At 44.6% G+C, this 22,516-nt stretch overlaps 1 protein-coding gene across 16 annotated transcripts in view; it reads left to right on the forward strand.

Annotated features, from left to right (window-relative positions):
* Positions 1-22,516, forward strand: part of RREB1 (ras responsive element binding protein 1) — a 172,918-nt gene that overhangs the window by 103,433 nt on the left and 46,969 nt on the right. For 10 of the 16 annotated variants that reach the window (XM_036103911.2, XM_078055668.1, XM_036103909.2 and 7 more), the window contains exons 2-6: positions 2,746-2,865; positions 6,267-6,391; positions 7,024-7,236; positions 12,248-12,337; positions 13,733-13,896. In XM_036103911.2, the coding sequence (XP_035959804.2) occupies positions 7,066-7,236; positions 12,248-12,337; positions 13,733-13,896 (425 nt within the window). In that variant the 5' untranslated portion in view covers positions 2,746-2,865; positions 6,267-6,391; positions 7,024-7,065. Of the gene's footprint in view, positions 1-2,745; positions 2,866-3,767; positions 3,936-6,266; positions 6,392-7,023; positions 7,237-8,437; positions 8,514-12,247; positions 12,338-13,732; positions 13,897-20,631; positions 21,313-22,516 lie in introns of those variants that run through there. The other 6 variants (XM_078055673.1, XM_078055674.1, XM_036103912.2 and 3 more) reach the window with 6 other exon arrangements.

Raw genomic sequence — 22,516 nt, forward strand, 5'->3', positions numbered from 1 at the left:
TTTCTAGACCATCTTCCTTTTTATCTTTCATCTCCCCTTTGCTATCTCGTTGGACCTGGAGACAGGCTCCTTAATCTTTTCTTTCTGGCTTTACATAGCATTGTCCCTTATCTTCTCAGGGGCCAGGGGCTGGAGGCCGGCCTTCCCTGCCCCCCTCATCCTCACAGATGGACCTCTGCCCTCTCCAGTCATCCTGCTTCCATTGGATCTGGGCAGAGCCTGTGTGGGAATGCAAACTCAGAAGTTCAGCATCCTCCCAGGGGGAGTCCTAAGACCCACCCCTCCAAATTCCCAGGCTGTGCTTCTCACATTGCCCTGCAGGAGTCACCTTCTAGGACACAGCCTCTCCTGATCGGTCTTTTTTTCCCCCTTTTTCCTTCTTCTTCTCTCCGCCCCCCCCCCACCCCCCTGAGGCAATGGTGATAGAGGTAAGGGGTATCTTGAATTTTCTGCCAAGAACTATGCTGTACTTTTCCACTTGCTGAGTTCTAGGAATCCCTCAGACCTGGTAGAACCCCAAACAGACAGGATAGTGACTTTTGTTACTCAGCTTTAATTGCAAGGCATCCTCAATATTCAAATCCTTTCCATCCAAGACCAGAAGATGGAAGTTTCAGGGTCAAGTGTGTTGGGTTGGCGCTCTCCCACTCTGGTTCCCGGTGTGTACTGAGGAGATTGATTACTTGGTGGACTTTTTAAATGAGGGGAGGGAACAAGTTCAAATGTTAATGAGAGTCTTAGTTATTATATTCTGGAAAGTTTAAATTCCAGAGACTCATCTCTCTGATGTGTGTTTTTAATAATTATATATAGAACTATAATTCACTTTACTTATTTGGAGATTGTGGTAGTTTCTAGAAAACAATGGAGCTGTCCCTCTCCAGACTTTCTGCCTATTACAATTTGCTGTGAGGGGCACCTGGGTGGCTCACTCGGTTAAGCGTCTGACTTTGGCTCAGCCAGTCATGATTTCAGGGTCCTGGGATCTGGCCCCTTGTTGGGCTCCCTGCTCAGCGGGGAGTCTGCTTCTCCCTCTCCTTCCGCCCCTCCCCCCACTCATGTTCTTTCTTTCTTGCTCTCTCTCTCTCTCAAATAAATAAAATCTTTTAAAAAATTGTTTAAAATTTGCTGTGAATTAAGAAATGAATAATAACAGAGGGAAATCTGGCTTGTTTTTTGTGGGTTTTTTTTTTTTCCTTCCACAGTGTTTCACTTCACCCTAGGCATCTTTAAGTTTGGGCGGGGATGATCTGAAAGGATGTTTTGTGCATTTCTAAAACCTCATGGGACTTTTAATAAGCTTGACTTGATTCATAGTTTAAAGGAAGGTGGGTTATATGTCAAATAAAAACAGGATTCTTATCCTGCTTACCCCCAGGATGAGTTTCTGGGTCCCTGAAGTCTCGATGCTGAGGGGAAATGTTGGGGTAGGTAGCGTACGTGCATTTTCCTGTGGAACGGTCCATAATTTTTTTTTTTTTATCAGACCTTTAAGGAGGTTCTTGCCCGTACCAAACCGTTGAGAATTACTGGGGTAGTAACAAGGATTCCTCAAGGCTTACAAGGTCTCGGTCCCATCCGGGGGCTATCCCTATGAGTCACTCCTTGTTTCTTGGCTCAGAATCCAAAGAACCTTTCAAAAGGAGAAGGGGCAGAAGAGAAAAGATGGAGAATTGAGACAGTGAGGTGTAGAGTGTTCACATGTCAGAAATCTCCGTTGGTGGCACTTTCTCCCCCCAACCGACCAGTCCAGCAGGGGGCTTGCCTGCCCGAGGTGCTCCGGAACCCGGCGCCCACAAAGCCGAGTAACATTCAAGATGATAACTGGGCGTGTGACCCGATTGAGCAGCTTTCCTCCAGACGCTCCGAAAGGGGATAAAAATGAGAAAATGGGCCAAGCCAAGTGTTTCTCGACAGGCTTTGTCTGTGTGGCGGTTTGATTTACGTCCTCCGGTCTCCCACTTGGGCACTCCTCAGTTCAGGGGGATGGCGTTTTCAGAAACAGAGAATGTGGCTGAACGCTGCAGCTCTGGGAAAGGCTGGGGAAGGCTGCATTCCAGGGCGGCCAGCTTTCTCCCAGGGCAGGCATTGGAGGCCCCTGCCCCCCCCCAGAGCAGACTTGCTCCAACTCTTGGGGGGGGGGGGGCATGTGTCACTTGAGAAGTTTTCTGTATCCTCCCTACAGTAAAGGAGAAGATGCGCGCTTGGTCCTCTCTGAACGGTCGTGGGCACTTCCCCTGTCACTCGGGAGAAGGTCTACTCAACTGTCCTTCACATTAAGGGACTGTTTGGTTCCATGTTGTTCACTCTCTCCAACTGTCTCCTTTCCCCTCCATTGCTGATAGCACTTAGTGCTGTCTTCTTCTTGGCTGCCCTTGAAACCGGAAGTGCATCAGCAGCGGCTGGTAACATGCCCTGAGATGCCCAGAGCTCCGCCTGGGGCCAGCGGTCCGAGCTGCTGTCATGCGGTGTGGCGCCCAGTGCACCCCACACGTGGGGCATGCTTCGGGGGGTTCCTGTCTGTCCGAGGCACACTGGACTCCGGTGGCCCTGGCTCATATGCTGATGAGCGGCTCTGGGAGGAATCTGCCTGGGAGCTGGAAGCTTGCTTATGCACGCGGGCGGGGATGGGAAACGTTCCGTTGTCCTTGTGACTCCCGGTGTTAAGTGGAGAAAAAGATACAGAGGACGGGATCATTTCTGGTCTTGACTCCCCCTTCACGTCACCTTTTCTCATTTGCGCAGGTTGCTTCAACTCTGTGCTCCAGAGGTGGTAGCTTTGACGTGTGACCCTGCCCACGTCTGGGCTCCAGCCACGCCAGCCCCTCAGTAAGGAGGGCCAGCTTGATAAGACGACGAAAACAGGTCAGTTAAACTTGATTGACTTTCCTGGAGTCACAATAACTTGGAGTGTTGAGTCTTCCTTTCCCTTCCCCTCCCTTCCCCACATTCCCTATGAAGTTGCCCTTTCTCTTCCCCCTGATCCTCCTGAGGCTTTGATGCAAAACCACAGTGAAATTGTAGCCCTGAATTGCTAGCCCTTCCTGATCCAGCGGGTCTGAAGTGTGGGATGAGGAATCACAAAGAGGGTCGAGTGTTGGTCTCACAGGAAGCAGTGTTTCAGACACCCCTGTTCCCTGCTCCGCCTCCCCCCCCCCCCCCCCGCCAAATTCAGACTGTTTGTGTTAAAAACTGGAACTCCGGGCAAGTCCACTTGGCCATGTCAATGAAGATGACGACTTCTTTTCTTATCCATGATTTGGGAACTTAACCTGGGCTCCCAGCCCTCTCTGGTTCCAGTTGGAGCACACTGTATTAGAATGGGGCCAGTGATTTTTATTTTGTTTATTGTCATCATTTTATTGTTGTTGTTATTTGCTATCCCCCAGTAGTGGGGCTGATGTGTAGGATGGTATCAGGGAGCAAAGGAAAGAATGAAGATACCAAGACTATTAATATCCATAAAGAAAAACATGTTTTGTAAATGGACCTTAAGCTGTGCAACTTCTCTTTCATCCCTGAGATCAAACCTCAGAAGTTTTAGGTTGGTTAGTTTGGCTTATTGCCCTGGTATAGTCCAGCGTAGATAGAATTAACTAATACTGGCCAACTGGCCTCTGGTTAAATTAGTGCACAGATGTGCCTTAATGCTAAGGTGGATTTTTTTTTTCCCCCATAACCTGGAACAGTGAGCTACCTTTTTTTTTTTTAAAGATTTATTTATTTATTTATTTATTTATTTATTTATTTATTTATTTATTTGACAGAGACACACACAGCGAGAGAGGGAACACAAGCAGGGGGAGTGGGAGAGGGAGAAGCAGGCTTCCCGCTGAGTAGGGAGCCCGATGCAGGGGCTCGATCCCAGGACCCCGGGATCATGACCTGAGCCAAAGGCAGACGCTTAACGACTGAGCCACCCAGGCGCCCCAACAGTGAGCTACCTTATTTTGTACCGGGTCCTTTCCCTTCTTCCCTGTTACATCCTCCCAAAGGAAGAAAGAACTCAAGTATAAGATGCAAGAGCAAACAGTCGTAAAAACCTTTAGCTCCTTGGGGCTGGCGTGGGTTGCTTCTGAAACAGCTTTTCAGGGATGCATCTAATAACTGTGCTCTTCTTTTCAGTGTAGCCGGCGGGTTCTTTTTGCTAACTGCACTTTCTGATCAGAGATGAAAAGTCTCTATTAAAAAAATACATTGCTACTTACATGTATACAAGGTAAAGGAAGTAAATGTCGATGATCTTGGTAGTGTCATGCTTTACACTTCCATCCCCAAGGAGGAAGTAAATGTAGCAAATGTTTTCCTGTCCAGACAAAATGGGAAACAACAAGTTTGCATGGCTTTTCTTCTTTTCCAACTGGGATAAGCCTTTGCAACGTTCAGCCCTTATGTTGTTTAATACCATGGCTATGGTTAGGTATTGTATATTGAAGACACTTGGGTGTTTGCAAGAATCTCTGTTTGATGTTATAATGACGGTAAAGAAAATTCTTACTAGTAATCTGGCTCTGTTACATGAATATATTTTTTGATTTTATATTTATAATTTTAATTTTCATGTTGACTGTGTCTTCGCTGTCCATTTTCTTTCCCTCCTCAATGATAGAATTAGAATATAATTTTTTACAACTTACAATTTTACATTTAGTCCTAGAGGTGTTTAACCTATTCCCAGATTTCAGTAAACTACCACATTTTTCTTTCCTAAGTGTAGTATTAGGACAAAAGCAAGATTATCTTCTAAAGTCTTCCTGTAAACCGCTAGAAAGGTTAACTTTCTTTTTACTGACATAACGTAATTACAATAAAGAATTATGGTCAGCTATTTTATAATTTGCTGTACATAAAACTATGGAGGAAATACATTTGAAAGAACTAGGTGGTTTTAGGATTGAAGGTATCCATTTATTTGAGTCAAACAGATAATTATATGCTGATTAATTACAACAGTTCTAGGGAACTGATGATACTTTTAGAAATGCAGTAAGAAAGAAATCATGTGTGCGTGTGTGTATGCATGCTTACATGTGTGTGCTTGTTTTTCCTAGACAGAAATCTCCCAGATTTTCAAAGACCGTTAAAAACAGGAAGTTTGAAGCACATTTTTTAATGGCCTCCTTGCATGGCGAAACCTCACAGGGCAGCAGTTTGGTTTTTTCTTTAATTTTGGATGTAGCTCTTCTCCCTTTGTGGGAAAGATGTGTGGGGTTCGGTTCGGTCAAGTTATCTTCAGTTGCATGTTTCGGCAGCTAGTCCTTTTACTTACCATTTGGAAACCCGTTACCATCCTGTCTTCAAAATGTCTGTCCACAAGGAAGGCACATTTTGTCTCTTGGCTAGAAAAGTACTGTTCCTGAGACTCTCTTTGGCTCTTTTGGTAAGATTTTAGCTTGAGACTTCTCAGCTGATGGCAACATCACTTAATAAAGTTATATCGCCAGGTTCTTCCCACTGTGCTGCTGGACACATTTGTAGCTGCTCTGGGTGTTACCATTTGTCATATCCTAGGTCACATCCCCTTGAAGTTGGAGGAGGAAACCACAAGAAATCATGTTCTTTCTGGTGGTGTTTCTAAGCCTTCACTTGGCTGCTGAGATAAGGAGCTTGATCTTTGACTACAAGTCCAGTTGAGGCACGCTGTGGGATAACAGGATATGTGGCTTACAGGCGGGACTCTGGCTCTGGAATATCTTCCCAGATCAAATGAGGGAAGTAGTTTAACCTGCAGACTTATTTCTGGCCATACCTATAGCCGTGGTCAGGTATGGAACTAGAAAAGGCTACATGTCCATGAGCCGTGGATGTTCCATTTGGTCATTCTGTTCATGTCACCAGGTTTCTTTTTAGGTCTGACCTAATACCTTCTAGACCATGAGACTTCCGTGAGTTCCTTTCCTGCCTTATCTTCGACCAGTTTTAGGTAGAGGCGGGAAGGGGGGTCATGTGGGAGTCTTGATTGCTTGTGGGGGGCTGGGGTGTAGGGTATGAAGGAAAATTCAGTGTGGGTGAGCCCCAGAAAGTAAAATACCACAAAATCGTTTTGGCTGTTGGGAGTGAGGGTGACAGCCTGTAGGGAACATCAGTTAAAGGTTGAAAAAACAACCACAGAATGTGGTTTTGGAAGGATGACTTAAAATCGCCTCCCTTTTGTGTATTCTCCTGAATAGAGTGGCCTGAGATTACGACAAATACATGGTTTCAGTTTTTTCTTCCCGAAGTGAAAAGACATTCACTGAATCTTTTTGCCTTTGCTTCCCTTCCAGTGTCAACAAGTGATACAAGAGAAGAAAAAAAAAGAAGCGAACGCAGACTCCTTTCCTACTCCACGTGGATGATAGCTATAGCAGGGGAAAGTCTCATAGTGTATCAATTGGGGCAGAAAATGGAGGTAATCGGCAGTCGGGGCTGGGTTCTTCTGTCCACTTTCTGGGGTATAGGTGCATTACCTACTTGTATATTTTAAGCAACAGTCTTTTTTTATGTTGATTTGAAATTTGGTTATAAATCTGATAGGATTGGCTTCTCAGTTGTCTTCTACAGTTTGGGCTCCGGGCTCCCCTGTAAAATCACCGTATTGTAAGCAGTGGAGTTAAGTGAGACCTGATGATCCTCCTTAGTTGTTAAGTCTAGAACATTCATACAGTAGTAAATGAGTTAGGGTTATGAGGAGGGGGCTGGCCAAACGTCAGCTCCCTGGGCTTTCCTAATTGTTGGCTTAGCCTTTCCCGCTCTGCCTAACGAGAGAATAGGAAAAGCCGAGAGACCTGCGTCTGCTGGTTTCGGGGGTTGTGTCGGTGCATCCGCTCAGAAAGGAAGCGAGGTTATCAGTCTCTGGCATGACAATGCCTCATTCGCATGAAAGCTTAAGTCATTTTGGGCACGAGCATCAGCTTGAACCGAAGAAGGAGGGTTTTAGGTGTTTTGACCTGACTCACGGTTATGGTAGCCATGGCCAGTGCCCCTTGGCTCTGACAGACGCTAAACCTCACAGTGACCAACGCAGCGATTTCCGATTTTCAGTTCTATGACAGAGGCTTCTTAGAAGCTTAAACCTTTGACCCAATGACGTCAAGTTCGCCCATTGGCTTGGAAGGTTCAGACTTGTCTTCCGTCAACACCATGATGTCAGCGGTAATGAGTGTAGGGAAGGTCGCCGAGAATGGCGGGAGCCCCCAGAGCACCAAGTCCCCCACGAAGCCTCCAGGACCAAATCGGATTGGCAGAAGGAACCAGGTAAGCTTTTGTGTACTAGCTGGTGACATCTGGTGGCTTCCGTCTATGAGAACGGTGGGAGAAGGATGTTCGCTTGAGCCCCAGCTTCCTAGGCGAAAACCTTGGACGTGTTCAGAACTAAACACATACCGAGAGGCTTCGAGAGTGAACTTTTCAGGGCTTATGTCAGTTTCCTTTCATGGAGAAAATTTTCTCCGCTGTGGTGTCTATTGGTGGAAGCATCCTTATTCTCTGCCCTGTAATTTGATTTGATTGCAAGCTTTCTTCACGTGATGGCCAAGACAAAGAACTTGACTTACTCCTCTACTGTGATGTGGTTCGTTTTCTTTACACAGCTGGTTAATTGGGTTTTCGAAGCCGCCTCCTTGATTTTTTTTTTTTTTTTAACTGTCTTCAGATTAGGTAGCAAATAAGTACTAGTTTTGCTGGATCTCCCATTCCACTTTCCATCCTTGACAAAGCACAGAATGTGGTTCCAGAAAATTCCACTTGAGATGTGATTTAGTCCTTTTGAATTTTTAGTGGGCATCAGATCAGGAGGAGTGGGAAAGAGGAAGTGGGTGGGCCAGGATTGGAAGGACTAATTAATGTCTTAACAAAAGTCCGAGTCTCCTCCATTCGGAAGTAAGATGGATCTTTTGATTAACGTACCCTTGGGGCACGTGAAAAGTTGTCGCTCTTCTGTTAGCAACACATTCAGCGAAACTCGAGGAGTAAGGCAGAAGGTGAGTAGTTCTCATTTCTTCTCTGAATCTATGTAATCCCAACTGATGACTCCACATTGAATTTTTGGTTGAACTTAATGGGTTTATACCAAATCCTCGGGGGAAGAGGCAGTCTTCCGAGTTAATATCTCCATTATCAGGGATGGACCAGAAAGTAAACCTGTTGGGCTTTTGTGAATTCATTTTCTATTTTCTTAATAATCCTCCAGTGACTGTCCTTAGACAGAATTGTCTGAGCACCATCTATGATGGTTTTCTATAAACTCTTAGAACGTTAATCAAGGCTTTTGACACAACCTGTCCTCCAGGAAAAGTCATACCAGCCTAAAATTCCTCCTGCAGCGTAGGAGAAGGGTCCATTCGCTCACGTCTTCCCCACGGCTGAAGACTTGGCAGGGTTCAGTGATGATGTAGGGTCAGAGCATTGATACCTTTTTCTCTCTTTTTTCCCTTGTCTCTGCCTGCCTCCCTTCCTATGGGTACCTGAGAAAATACTCAGCCTGTATGACTGTGGCCTGAGTCAAGAAGGAGCGCTAGCTCTGGGAAGAAAAGGTTTATTTCCACTCTCATGTGACTGTCCGTCCATCCATCTATCTGTCCATCTTTCCATCCACCCACCCATTTCACAAATATATACTTCTGGCCAGGTACTGCTCCAGGTGCCAGGCATTTTGGGATGAACAAGATACGTAAGGTCACTGTCTCCTCATCCTTCTGTGTTTGACCAAGAGAAAGTGGCATGGGTAGTGACGAGCCCAGAGTTTCCCCGGCATAGGTTGGGTTGACCCAGGTCCAGGCTCTGGTCCCTTCCCGGTGGTTCAGAGACCGTGGGGAGAACCATAGAGCATGACCAGTAGCACCTCCTTCCCTGGATGGTGAGTGAAGGGGACTCTGCGGGCAAACGGTGCAAGTGTACCTGAGCCTTTCTCATCTACTTCCCATGTCCTCCCGGGTTCCTCAGGGCACTGGCTTGGTGTTGGACAGGGAGGTCTGGGCCACAGGGACTGTAGGAAGACAGTGCATTAAAGACATCAGAGCACAGGTGGGGAGAGGGAATGCATCATCCTTACCTGTGAGCGGACGGGGAAGGCTGAGAGCAGGAGCCTGGAGAGCGAAGTCCCATCAGCGCTAGCACCGAGTTCCAGGACAGATTAGCCACAGCAGGATGCCGACAAGGGTGCCAGATTGTTTCATTATGGAATGGTTAGTTATCACATTAGCTGCTAATTTTATCTGTCAGCTCAGGAAGTCTGCTCCTTCCACCGGCTCAGCTGCAAGAACTGGATTCACAGTTCTCCGGCAGGGCTGTTCTCTTTTCTCTTGGGCTGGTTTGCAAAAATTAAATCTGAGTCCAGAGATTTATTTCTCCCAGACTGCTGTGGATTCTGTAGATCTGCTTTAGGGTCTGCTGCCTGCCACTGCCAAGCCTCAGAGAAGGTTTGGGTTCCGGTTTGTGATAAACCCTGGACTCAGTGCCAGAGAGTCCAGGGAGCTACTCAGTATGTCTAGTATCTACCTCGAAGTGAATGCAAAATGGTTGTTTGTTGTTGTTGTTGTTGCTGTTGTTTTTAGGATTTTATTTATTTATATGAGATAGCATGACAGGGGAGCGGGGAGCGGCAGGAAGAGGGAGAAGCAGAAGACTCCCCACTGAGCAGGGAGCCCAATGCGGGGCTTGATCCCAGGACCCTGGGATCATGACCTGAGCCGGAGGCAGATACTTAACCGACTGAGCCACCCAGGCGTCCCCGCAAGATGGTTTTTTTAAAAATCTGCTGCCTCAGGAGGCTGGCCACACGGATGCCTGGCTTTTTAACATTTATTGACATCTTAACAATGAATTTTTCTTTAAAAAAATGTTTTTTAATATATTTTATTACTAATCTAATAATTGAACAAAAATACCCCAGAGACTGAGTTTTGGCCCCGCTACGAGACCTCCCTCGTTATTATAGTGAGTACTCTTATTTTTGTTGTGAATACTTCTGTTTCTGGTATTTCTGTTTGGTGCTTCTTGGCCAGCTCCATTCTGACGGGAGTCGGACGGACCGAGGACGAGTGACTTCACGCACCTCACGCCCCTGGGAGGACGGAAGGGCATGGGTGACTGGATGAGACTGTGGCGGCGCTTTTCCACTGTCTCTGGGTTAATCAACTTCCTTAGACCTCATATCTGTCTTTTTTTTTTTTTTAATTTGAGAGCGAAAAAACGTGTAGCGTACCTCATCCTTGGCCCCAATGCCACCCGTGAGAAAAGCATTTGTAGCGCTTAAAATGAGGCCTGTTAGACTTCAGCGAGGAGATGCCATCCTAGACATCCTCATGCATCCACTCCACCCCGTCTGCCGTATGGTGCCATTTGTTTTTATAGTCTTCAGGGTGACTTGTATTTCCATCCTGTCTCACGAACCAGCCACAAGGGTGTTTCCTGTCTGTGCCTTGGGGTTCATCCTTTTTTTTGTTCAGACTTCCAGAGCATAGGCCTATATGGCACAGCTGGCCTGAGTTGGACTCCTGGGTCTGCTACTTCACGGTTCTCTCCTTTGGGACACGTTGCTTGCCTCTCTGTACCTGTTTCCTCATCCAGAAAATGGGATCTGTAATAGTGGTTGTGAAAAACCTGACATTTCCACGGGTCGAGTTGAGCACATAGTTAAGTGTTCAAGGATGGGTTTTATTGGCAAAGAACAAAAACTCATTCAAATGAGTAAAGTAAAAAGAGGTCTGTTGAAGGAAGCCTAAGGGTCCAGCCTTAGAGATGGTGCCATCCCCTCTCTCCGGCTCCCTGGTCTCGCACTTCCCTGAGGACTGATGTCCTCCCCAGCTGCATTCTCATGGCTTGGGCTTGCCACGGTGCTCAGCCCAGGCCTAGGGCTACAGGAACTTTCTTTCTTTCTTTTTTAAAGATTTTTTTTTTTTTATTTATTCATTTGAGAGAGAGCGCGCGTGCGCACAAGCAGGGGGAGGGGCAGAGGGAGAAGCAGGCTCCCCGCTGAGCAGAGAGCCTGACTCTGGGCTCCATCCCAGGACCCTGAGATCATCACCTGAGCCAAAGGTAGACGTTTAACTGACTGAACCTCCCAGGCGCCCCTACATGAACTTCCAGTTCAGGTGTTCATGATCACCTAAGGGGGTAACTTAGTCACCCCCAAACCTGGGTACATATGACCAACTCCTGGGGAGCTTGTGAAACAAGTTGATTTCTGGGGTACAACCCCCCACCCCCATTTTGATTCATCAGGTCATGAATCTGGTTTAGAATTCTAGTTCAGAAAAGCTGCCCGGGTGATTCTGCTGATCAGTGGGAAACCCCCTGATCTCAGTCTCTAAGCATCTCAATTTCAGATTCCTGGGACAGGTGTCCAAGCCTTGATCCTGTTGGTTTTGGGGATGAGGACACACAGACTGTGGTGCTTAGGGACCGTGTGGGTGAGGAGGGCAACTCTTCATGAGTTATCTGGAAAGAGGAGCCGTAGCATATGGCTAGTGATGAAGGAGCGTGTCCATTTCCTTACAAAGGTAAAAATCTGTTGCTTGAAGGAAGCCTGTCCCATGTGTTTTGAGGGAACATAAAATGAGCCACCTCACCAAGTCATGAGCTGGTTCTTTTGTCACCCTCTGTGGAAGTCTTTATTTTGGGTTGTCATTCCCTGTCACGGTTTGGGAAAGGGCAGCATTCTCATTCTTACTACTTACGAGTGGTGTCAGGCAGGTGCAGGCAGCAAGTCAGAGGGTCCTGTTGGTGCCTCTTGGCCGCACAGCTGGGCACTGAAGCCTTGCCTTGTTGGGTGGATGGGGTTTTGTTAGGAGAACTGTCCTTGGGGCACTCAAGCCCAGGTAGAAAATCGTGACTGGAGCTGCCTAGATAGGGCTTGGGGAGAAATGTATTCCATTTCTAGCTCTGCTGTGACTTGAGCCTTAATTTTTTTTGGGGGGGGGAGGTCATCACTGATGATTAATGCAATGGTGTTTGATAAAAACACTAATATTTATTGAGTACTTACCCTGTACCAGGCACTATTCCAGTGCTTTGTGTGTGTTAATTGATTGAATCCTCATCGCAGTGCAATGTGGTAGATGCTGTTATTTTTCCCATTTGACACCTGAGGAAACAGGGCAGACAGGACCGTGACTTACCTAGGCTCGTCCCAGACAGGCTCTGGAGCCCATGTTCTCAGCTGATTTATTGCTCTGGCTCTTGAGATGCAGGTGCTTACATCAGAAACAAGAGACACTGGCTTAACTGTGCGTTGAACTTGATTTTCCCTTGTATTATGTCTTTTCAGGAAACGAAAGAGGAGAAGTCTTCCTATAACTGTCCCCTGTGTGAAAAGATTTGCACTACACAGCACCAGCTAACCATGCACATCCGTCAGGTTTGCTGCCGATTTTCTATTTCCGTTTGAAATCATTCTTCATTAAGAGAGGGCAGTTTGATCTCAGCGGATGAATTGTGTCTGTACTCCATTTAGATTTACTATTTGAACCATCTTGAGGGGCGGGTATGAAATAAGTCTTGTGTGTCCACGTTACTCTGACCAGAATCCCAGGTCAACGTAGAATACCTTTTCAGACGTCGGCCAACATCTCGCTAACTGACCACATACAACAGAAGACCTTTTGTCATATGTGACTTGTCAGTTTGAACCAAGTTTCTTCACAGTACAGTGAGATCGTAGATGGAGCCCCCTATCCCTTATATGGCTATAAACTTGTATTATGCAGCAGGGAATTTGGGATTTCTTTGGGCTTCTATATTAGGACATTTATCCTCCTCTCTTGCCTGCTGTGTCGTGACAAAGTATAGTTGAATCTAGAACAATGAAGGACTGAATATATATATATATATACACACACACACATATATATATATTGAATATATACACACACATATATATTGAATATATATATATATACACGTATATATATTGGATATATATATATACACATATATATGTATATATATATTAGGAGTGGGAATGGGTAATTTTTTTAAAATTTTTTCTTTTCATCATTTCCTTAATCCCCATCCTCTATTACCCCCATCCCCCACCTACCTCCCCCTGATAACCATCAGTTTGTTCTCTAGAGTTAAGAGTCTATTTCTTGGTTTGTCTCTCTCTTTTTGTTCCCTTTGTTCATTTGTTTTGTTTCTTGAATTCCGCATATGAGTGAGAAGGATTGACGATATTAAAATCATAACATGGTACTGAGTAATACCATCATTTAGTAACTTGGGTTTGGATAGAAATGTTCCTTCTTTTAACATCTTCCAGAGGCCAGAACTCCAAACTGTGCAGGTTTCAGTTCTCTTTCTCTGACAGCAGGACTGAGTCAGCGAACTAGAAGAATGGACGTGGCCTTAATGTGAAGACCGTATTTCACGGTAGCTTCGTAGTCAAGGGTCCTTCTGCTCCTGTGAATATATGTGCTCAGTTAATCTCCAAGTGTGTCTCCAAGAAAGACCTGCAAAGGCTCCACCTTTCTCTGAGCCTTGCACACGTGTTTTTCAAAACTGGAACACGAAAGAGAAAGAAGATCATACAAAATAGTTGTTTGCCTGTGTTCCCGACAGATTTTTGACATTTGGGAAGATACTTAAAATGACAGAAAAAAATATCAGAGAAGCTGTACTGAGTGTTTTCTTGTTTTGGTTTTGTTTGGGGTTTTGTTTGTTTGTTTGTTTGTATAAAGCTCTGACTTTGCATTTTATAATAGCCAAGTTTTGACCCATCCTCCTAAGTGACCCCTGTGATGATCGCTTTCCCCAGCATAACACGGACACTGGAGGGGCAGACCATTCGTGCAGCATCTGTGGGAAGTCGCTGAGTTCGGCCAGCTCCCTGGACCGCCACATGCTGGTGCACTCTGGCGAGAGGCCGTACAAATGCACCGTGTGCGGCCAGTCATTCACCACCAATGGGAACATGCACAGGTGGGTGAGGGCTGCCGTCTGGAGGTTGACAGAAAGCAGAGTGGCCTCAAGGCCATCAGGGGACTTGCCTAAAGGCCTGAGAGCTCTTGGCATCTGTGCGCTGTTTGGAGAAGTCGGAGATGGTTTTGTGGCTCCTGCATGCTCTCTCTGGTGTATTGGACGTGTTTAGCCGTGGGAAACAGAAGTACCTGGGCGAGGTCTTTGGCCTTTGGGGATCTTCAGGACGAAACACAGAGTCCTTCCCTCTCTGCCAGGTGGAGTTTCTTTGTTTGGGTGCCAGAGGTGGGCAGCTTATCAGATACAGAGGAAGCCTCAAGGAGGAGCATAGTAACCCTTGCCTCTGAAAAACTGTTTGCATATGCCTACCAGATTCCCTGCAGCCCTTCTCCTTGCAAAAAGTTTCTGGGGCCTTTGAATAAATAGTTAGGTGGCCTGGTCTTGGAACTTCAGGATAAGATAGGATAAAATGAAGAAAAAGATCTGATAAATGCCAGGAATTTACTTCCTGAGGGAAAAAGAAGCTCACTCCAAAGTGGGAGAGAGCTCAGTGGTGGGCATATTAAAATTTTGTGGGACAAACAAATAGAAAATATACTTTATAGAAAAATTACACAGGTTTTGAGGGGTTAGAACAAAAAGACTTTTTTTAATGCTCATTTTATTTTTTCCATAAACATTTTAAGAATTATGGGACTCTAGGGAGGATTTTTAAAGGGACTCAAAAATTTTCACCTTGGAAAATCAGACTTTTTTTTTTTTCTTTTTTTTTTTTAAGATTTTATTTATTCATTTGAGACACAGAGATAGAGAAAGCATGAGCAGGGGGAGAGGGAGAAGCAGGCTCCCCGCTGAGCCAGGAGCCCGATATAGGGCTCGATCCCAGGACCCTGGGATCATGACCTGAGCCGAAGGCAGATGCTTAACCATCTGAGCCACCCAGGCACCCCTGTTTTTATTTTTCTGTATTCCCTTCCAGGTGTTATGCTGCTTTCTTTTTAAAAATTGACTAACCTATTTTTTTTTTTTTTTTACATACTTGTTTCAAAAGAAAACTTTATATAGTTACTTTACTATCTAGCAGTAGTAAAATGGGGTGGGCCAGTTTATTCCACCTAAAACCGTTCTATGAACCGCTGAGGTGTAGCTGGGACACACTGGAATAGTGGCAAATCTCAGGCTCTTGGAATTAGGAACCTCATGTCAAATCTCAACTCTGCCACTTGTAAGTTTTCCGTTCTTGAGCAAGTTACTTAACCTTTGTGCCTCATTTTCTTCCTCACTGGAACGAGATTTTTAAGTAGTATCCACTTCATTGGAGAGGGATGAGGGTTAGAGGATAATGAGTTTTGCACACAGTTGAGGCCCACGGTAAGCACTCGGTAAATGTTATCTATCTTTAATGTTTGCGTTTCTAAGTAATGCCGCAATCATCTAAAGCCTGTGGATTTCTCAGTCTGAACTCCTGGAAGTAAGGTACAGGGTGACTTTACGAAAGGTATCAGTATGTTCGAGATTTTTTTACAAAGTATTTTACTTTTTTTTCTTTGCGTATACATTTCAGTCCTCTTTGCCCCTCACCTCCTCCTAGGAGTGTTTTGGGGCACGAAGAAGGAAGTAAATAAATGCCATCACCATGGTTTAATATCCTATCTCACACTCTAGCTTTTTGCTTTTTTAACCAGCATGATCAGCCCAGTAGTACCTTCATTTTCCTTTCTGTTTGCCATTTTGTTTTGTTTTGTTTTGTTTTGCCTGGTCCTTCTCTCGGCGCCCCCTCCCCGCCCTTCCAAAAAGTCCTTCATCCCTTACATATTTGCCCTCTCAAAATCTGGTCCTGGAGGCATGGCCTATTCCCTTCTTGGGTGGTTTTGCTGCTTTCTCTTCCTGAGACTCGTGCTCCGTGGAACTCCCCTTGGGTCAGCTCTAACTCGGAGAGGGCAGTGGGGCGCATTAGGGAGATGTACCCTCCTTGGGGCTGCTCTGGCCCTGAGCACTCCCTGCTTATGATACTCCATGAGACAGCTTTGGTTTTAGGCCCAGTCGCTCCTGATTGGGATCATTTCCATTTTGGGAGAGCGTCTGTGATTGACTAGGACACGTGTCCAGCACATCCGTAAAGGGCATAGTTGCTCCTTCTACAGTGAGGTGGTGGACAGTGCATCTTACAGACAACCATAGCTAAAGCCATGGTGTACTGTGCATCAGGCACTGGGCTCAACACTTTGCTTTTTTTTTTTGCACCTTTATGAGACATAATTCATACGCCATAGATTTCACCCATTTGAAGTGTCCAGTTCAGTGGGTTTTAGTATATGCATAGAGTTCTGCAGCTATCATGACCTTCAGTGTTAGGTCATTTTCATCACCCCAGAAAGAAACCCCACACCCATCAAGCAGTCCTTTCTCATTACTTCCCACCTTCCAGCCCTAGGGAAACACTAATCCACTTCCTGTCTCTGGATTTGCCTGTCCTCCCATGTGGTCTTCTCCTGTGACCCGTTTCTTTACTTACCATGATGTTTTCAAGATGCATCTGTGTTGTGGCGTGTGTCAGCACCCCATTCTTTTTTACTGTCAAATAATAGTCCATTGTATGGATCTACCATATTTTATGATCTCTTTCATCAGTTGGTGGACTTGTGAGTCCTTTCCACTCTTTGGCTATTATGCATAATGTTCCTGTGAACGTTCTGGTCCATCTTTTTGTGTGGACACATGTTTTCATTTCTCTTGGGCGGATACTTCAGAGTGGAATGGCTGGGTCATGTGGTAACTCCGTGTTTAACATTCTGAGGACCTGCCAGACTGTTCTCCAAAGCGGCTGCATCATCTTACAGCCCCACCAGCAGTGTAGGAGGGTTCCAGTGTTTCCACATCCTTGCCAACACCTGCTCCCGCCTGTCTTTTTCATGACAGCCATCCTATTAGGTGTGAAGTGGAATCCCATGAGTTTTATAATTGTGGTTCTTACATTTAAGTTTGTGATCCGTTTTGAGTTAATATTTGGGTCTTGCGTAAGGAAGGGGTCCAGCTTCAGTCTTCGGCACTTTGTTGAAAAGACTTTTCTTTCTTTCCCCCATTTCATTTCATTTCATTTCTTTCCCCTATTGAATTGTCAGGCCATTCTTCTCAAAATTCAATTGACCGTAAATGCAGGGATTAATTTCTCTACTCGTTCTGTTCCATTGATCTGTATGTTCGTCCTCGGGCCTCGTGTTATATTGACTTACTACAGCTTTTTGGCTAAGTTTTGAACTGGGAGGTGTGAATCCTCCAATGGAGGTCTTTTTCTAGATTGTTTTGGCTACTCTGGGTTGTTTGCATTTCCATATGAATTTTAGGATCAGCTTGTCAATTTCTGCAAGAAAGGCAGCTGGTAAAATTACAGGGATTATAAAGTACGTAAATCAATTTGGGGCTCTTGCCACCTTACCAGTATTAAATCTTTGAACGTGGGATATTGTCCATTTATGTCCGTTAAATCTTAATGGATTTCTTTCAAGCGTGTTTTAAATCATTTTCAAAGTATAAGTTATTTAATTTTTTAGAGGAAAGTGGCAGAAGGCTTTTTAAAGATTGATTTATTTACTTGAGAGACAGAGTGGAACGGGGGGAGAGGCAGAAGGAGGAGAGAGAATCTCAAGCAGACTCCACGCTGAGCATGGAGCCCGACATGGGGCTCCATCCCATGACCCCGGGATCATGACCTGAGCCGAAATCGAGGTGGGTGCTCAACCAACTGAGCCACCCAGGTGCCCCAAGTTTTATATTTATTTTGTTAATTTATTCCCTGATGTCTTATTCTTTTGGGCAGCATTGGAAGTAGAACTATTTTTTGATTGTTCATTGCTGGTATATAGAACTACAACTCCTATTTTGTACTGACTTTGTTTCCTGCAGCCTTGCGGACCTGTTTATTCAAACAGTTATTTCGTGGATTCCTTAGGATTTTCTACATACACGATCATGTCGTCTGCAAATAGAGACAGTTGTGCTTCTTCCTTTGAAACTAATCTGAATGCCTTTTTAAAAAATTTTTTTCTGCCTGTGAGCCCTGGCCAGCCCTTCCAGCACAGTGTTAAATAGAAGCTAAGAGAACAGACACTCTGGTCTTATTTCTGACGTTAGAAGAAAGCATTCCGTCTTTCCTCATTAAGTATGATGCTAGTTACGGGTTTTTCCTAAATATCCTTTATCAGTTTGAGGAAGTTCTTTTTAGTCCCAGTCTGCTGAGTGTTTTCATCGAGAAAGGGGGTCAGATTGTGTCAAATGCTTTTTTGGCACTTAGTGAGATGGTCCGGTTGTTTTGTCCTGTCCTTCGTTCTATTTTGGACATTCAACCAACCTCATTCCTGGGATGAATCCCACTTGTTCACATTGTACAATCATCTTCATATGTTGATAGACGTGGTTTGCTAGTATTTCATTAAAGAGTTTGCCTATCTTCATAAGAGATACTGGTCCATAGTTTTCTTCTGAGTCCTCGTCCAGTTTTCATGCCAGAGTAATTCTGCTAGCCTCATAGAGTCAGTTGGGAAGTGGTCCGTCCACCTCTGTGTTTTGGAAGAGTTTGTTGGTGTTAATTCTTTATGTATTTGGTAGAATTCACCAACGAAACCACCTGGGCTTTTCTTTCTGAGACGTTTTCAAAGTACTAATTCAGTCTCTTATGATAGGTCTCTTCATATTTCTGTTTCTTCTTGAGTTCGTTTCAGTCATTTGTGTCTGTTCTAGGAATTTGGCCATTTTATATAAATTATCTAATTGGCTGGCTTGCAGGTTGTTCATAGTTTCCCCTTCTAGTCCTTTCTGTCTCAAGGTGAGTGGTAATGTCCTCTCTTTCATTCCTGATGTTAATCCTTTGAGTCTTCTTTATTTTTTTCCTCAGGCAGTCTAGCTAAACATTTGTCAATTTTATTGATATTTTCACAGAAACAGTTTTTGATTTTGTAGGTTTTCCTCTGTTGGCTTTTCTGCTATTTCATTAATTTCCCACTCTGTACATTATTATTTCCCTCCTTCTACTTGCTTTAAGGGTTAGCTTGCTGTTCTTTTTCCAGTGTTTTAAGGCAGAAGATGAGGATATTGATTTGGGAACTTCTTTTGTACCGCAGACGTTTACAGCTATAAATCTCTTTTTAGGCATTTGCTTTAGTTGCATCCCATAAATTTTTGTATGTTGTGTTTTCTTGTTCATTCATCTCAAAGTATTTTCTTATTTCCCGTGTGACTTCTTTGACCTGCTGGTTATTTTGGACTATATTGTTCAGTTTCCACATATTTGTGAATTCCCAAATTTCTTGCTGCTATTAATTTCCAATATCATTCCATCGTAGTTGGGAGAACATACCTTGTATGATTTCAGTCCTTTGAAATTTATGGAGACTCGTTTTATGGCCTAGCATATGGTCTGTCCTGGAGGACGTCCCGTGTGTGTTCTGCTGCTGTTGGTTGGCATGTTCTCTAGAGGCACTTTTAGGTTGAGCTAGTTATATGTTGTTCACATTTCCTATTTCCTTATTGACCTCCATTTATTTTTATGTGCTCTGCCTCTAAGGTTTGTGGAATCATTATCCCATTTTGCAGAGGAGGAAACTTGCTTGGGATCAAAGTAACAGAGAAGGCCGAGATTTGAACGTTGGCTGTCGGGCTTAGAGACCATGCTTTTAACTACTGTCTGCGAAATGATTGATAAAGCGCTCATGTCACTTTGTATATTAGAAAAAAGCGCTCTTTCACAACCCCCCCCCCAAAAAAAAACACAATTCCATGTTGCTGTAGAACATTACAGTGGACCCTTGAACAATGCAGGGGTTAAGGGCACCGACCACTGGGCGGTCGAAAATCACAGAAAGCTTTTGACTCCCCTAAAATTTAACTAATAACCTACTGTTGGCTGGAAACCTTACTGAGCACATAAACGTATATGTTGATTAACATATATTTTACATGTTGTATGTATTATACGCTGTATTTTTAAAATAAAGTAAGCTATAGAAAAAACTGTCGTTAAGGAAGTCATAAGGAAAATATATTTACAGTACTTTCCTGTATCAGAAAAAGTTTTATGTACAAGTGGACCTCCGTAGTTCACACCCATGGTATTCAAAGGTCAACTGTATTTTCCACATTAAACTATTGCAGCCAACTTACTAGCATAATACACTGTATTTGGTGATCACGGGATAACTTTTTATTAGATTTATGATGGTGTGTTGTTCAGGTATACATGGATAGACTTAGAAATGATCTTCAATTTTTTATACCACAGCCCTTGATATTATCCTAAGGTACATTTCTTATTTGTGAACAGTGTATATTGGAGTTGTTTGTAAATTATTATTTGTAAATAAGCACGCCTGAGGGATGTTTGTGCTAATTTTGGGTTTTGTACTGATTTTATTTATTGTGAGTCACCTTGATTTGGAGAAAAAGGACTGATTGTTGAGGGCCCAAGTTCTAGTCCTGATTCTGATCTCTTAGTCTGTCCTGTCACAAAACGGCATAGTAAAACCTCCCTGAGGACTTGTACTCCAATGCAGTAATGTTTGTGAGAGCACTCGAAGGATAACAGTATACCATGGAAATGTCCTATGTAGGGGGTGTTTCTGAGTTTGTATTGTTAGCCCTGAAAGCACCCTTGTGATAATCTGTGAGCCGTGTTCCACTCCTATAGCTGTGTGACCCTAAAGAAGTTGTTTGACCTCTCTGTGTCTTGGTTACTTCCATCTGTAGAAAGAAGTGATACCTGACCAGTGCTGTGGCAGCATTGCGGGGATTCATGAATTAATACATGCGAAGCACTTAGGAGAACGTTTCTTCGGTCACCAGGATTACTATCGTATATGCCACTGAGGGACAGTATACCAAGTAAACACTCCTGTAATACCAGAAAATAAATCAAGAGGTTGCTTTTACTTTTGTTTTCTTTTTACTATACTAAATCTGGTAATCTGAATAACCATTAGGATTTTTGAGTTTATCACACTACACTGACTTTGCCTTTTCTGCAGAAAATTGCAAATAATGACTTAAAAGAGCATTTAGTTTTTGGTAATCATTCATAATCATTACCACCTTCATTTCTTGGTGAAACTGTACTTTTGAAAAAAAAATTATAAAAATGTGAAAACACAAAAATGTGCTGGAGAGAGTGGAGTGAGATTTTTTTTTTTTAAGATTTTATTTATTTATCTGACAGAGAGAGAAAGCACAAGTAGGCAGAGAGGCAGGCAGAGGGAGAAGGAGAAGCAGGCTCCTCGCTGAGCAAGGAGCCCGACGTGGGGCTCCATCCCAGGACCCTGGGATCATGACCTGAGCCGAAGGCAGACGCTTAACCGACTGAGCCACCCAGGCGCCCCTGGAGTTAGATTTATTTGTCCCAGTGGATCTGTTCCAGAACCTGAGACTCGAATGGTGAGCTGTGATCTCTCCTAAGCACATACCTGTGTTTCATTAATCAGGGGCCAGAGCAGCCCTGGGACGTGTGTGTGCAGGAATTTTTTAAAAAGAACCGTGAAAACCCAAGTTCTAATGAGCTGCCTCCTCACTGGGTTTTTAGAGCATGGAAGGAAGTCGGTCGACTGAGAGTTTGCTGCTCAAGACAGAAGTTCTCCTTCTGTTTCTCCTCCTTTCTCATTTTCCTTCGGCTGCTGCTGCTTTCCCACGTCTGTGGCACTGGCTGGGATCAGGGAGAGCCAGGAGCTCACGGGTGAGGTGATCAGAGACCCCGTGCATCCTGGGCACGCGCACCACCCCCGTGTCCCGTTCTGTCTTGTTGATAACCTGTTCCAGGCCCTCCCTTTGTGTGCCCGCGTCAGGTTCTGATCTTCCCTCTCTCCCCTGCTAGTACATGATTCCCTGTGGTGTGGCTTTCTAGCGCCATTTCCCCAAGGCTTGATTCCACAAGGCTGGTCCGGCACACAGTGTCACTTAGGAACACATAGGTCACCTTTCTTGGGCCTCCTGCTCAGCCCTGCTGCTCTGAAGGGCATCTGCACGTGCAGAGGTGATGCGTATCTCTGGGTGTGCACATTCTTCCAGATAAGCCTTGCCTTCCCGGTATTTACTGTCGAGCAGCATGCTGTAGGGGGCCGATCTGGGCTCCGCCCCACACTCCTATTGCTGCATACATCTTGCAAACCAGACCCCAGGAACTAGATCTTTTTCAGTTTCAGGTGGTTCTTAACTGACAGGGAGGTACTCTGTCGTCACCCACTTTATGAAGCAACTCCGTCTCTTTCCTTGGGCCCGCTAGTCATCTTATGAGGATGCAGTAGTTATCTCTGTTTATAAAGCGAGTCCATCTTTTTTGTAGAGTTTCTTTTATCTTAGTCGTAGGAGAGGACCCTCAGCACCCAAGCAAAAAGGCTTTCTCGATCTATTACCAGATCTGGTACAGTTGTTCAAGCTGCCACTTCCCTGTGTGCGGACTCTCGTGTTTTTGAGGTTTGGAAATCCTTCATCCCAAACCACTCTGACCACAGCCGAGTGCCTGGGCAGAATAATAGGCTGCATCAAGTGCAAAACATGTATCACGGAAATATCACCGTGGCTCCAGCTTTTAACTTCCCAGAACTCTTTATCAGTTGCTCCCACGTTGAAAATTTGGATTGAGCGG

This window comes from Halichoerus grypus, chromosome 9 (genome assembly GCF_964656455.1).
Source record: "Halichoerus grypus chromosome 9, mHalGry1.hap1.1, whole genome shotgun sequence".
In the NCBI taxonomy this organism is placed as follows: Eukaryota; Metazoa; Chordata; class Mammalia; order Carnivora; family Phocidae; genus Halichoerus; species Halichoerus grypus.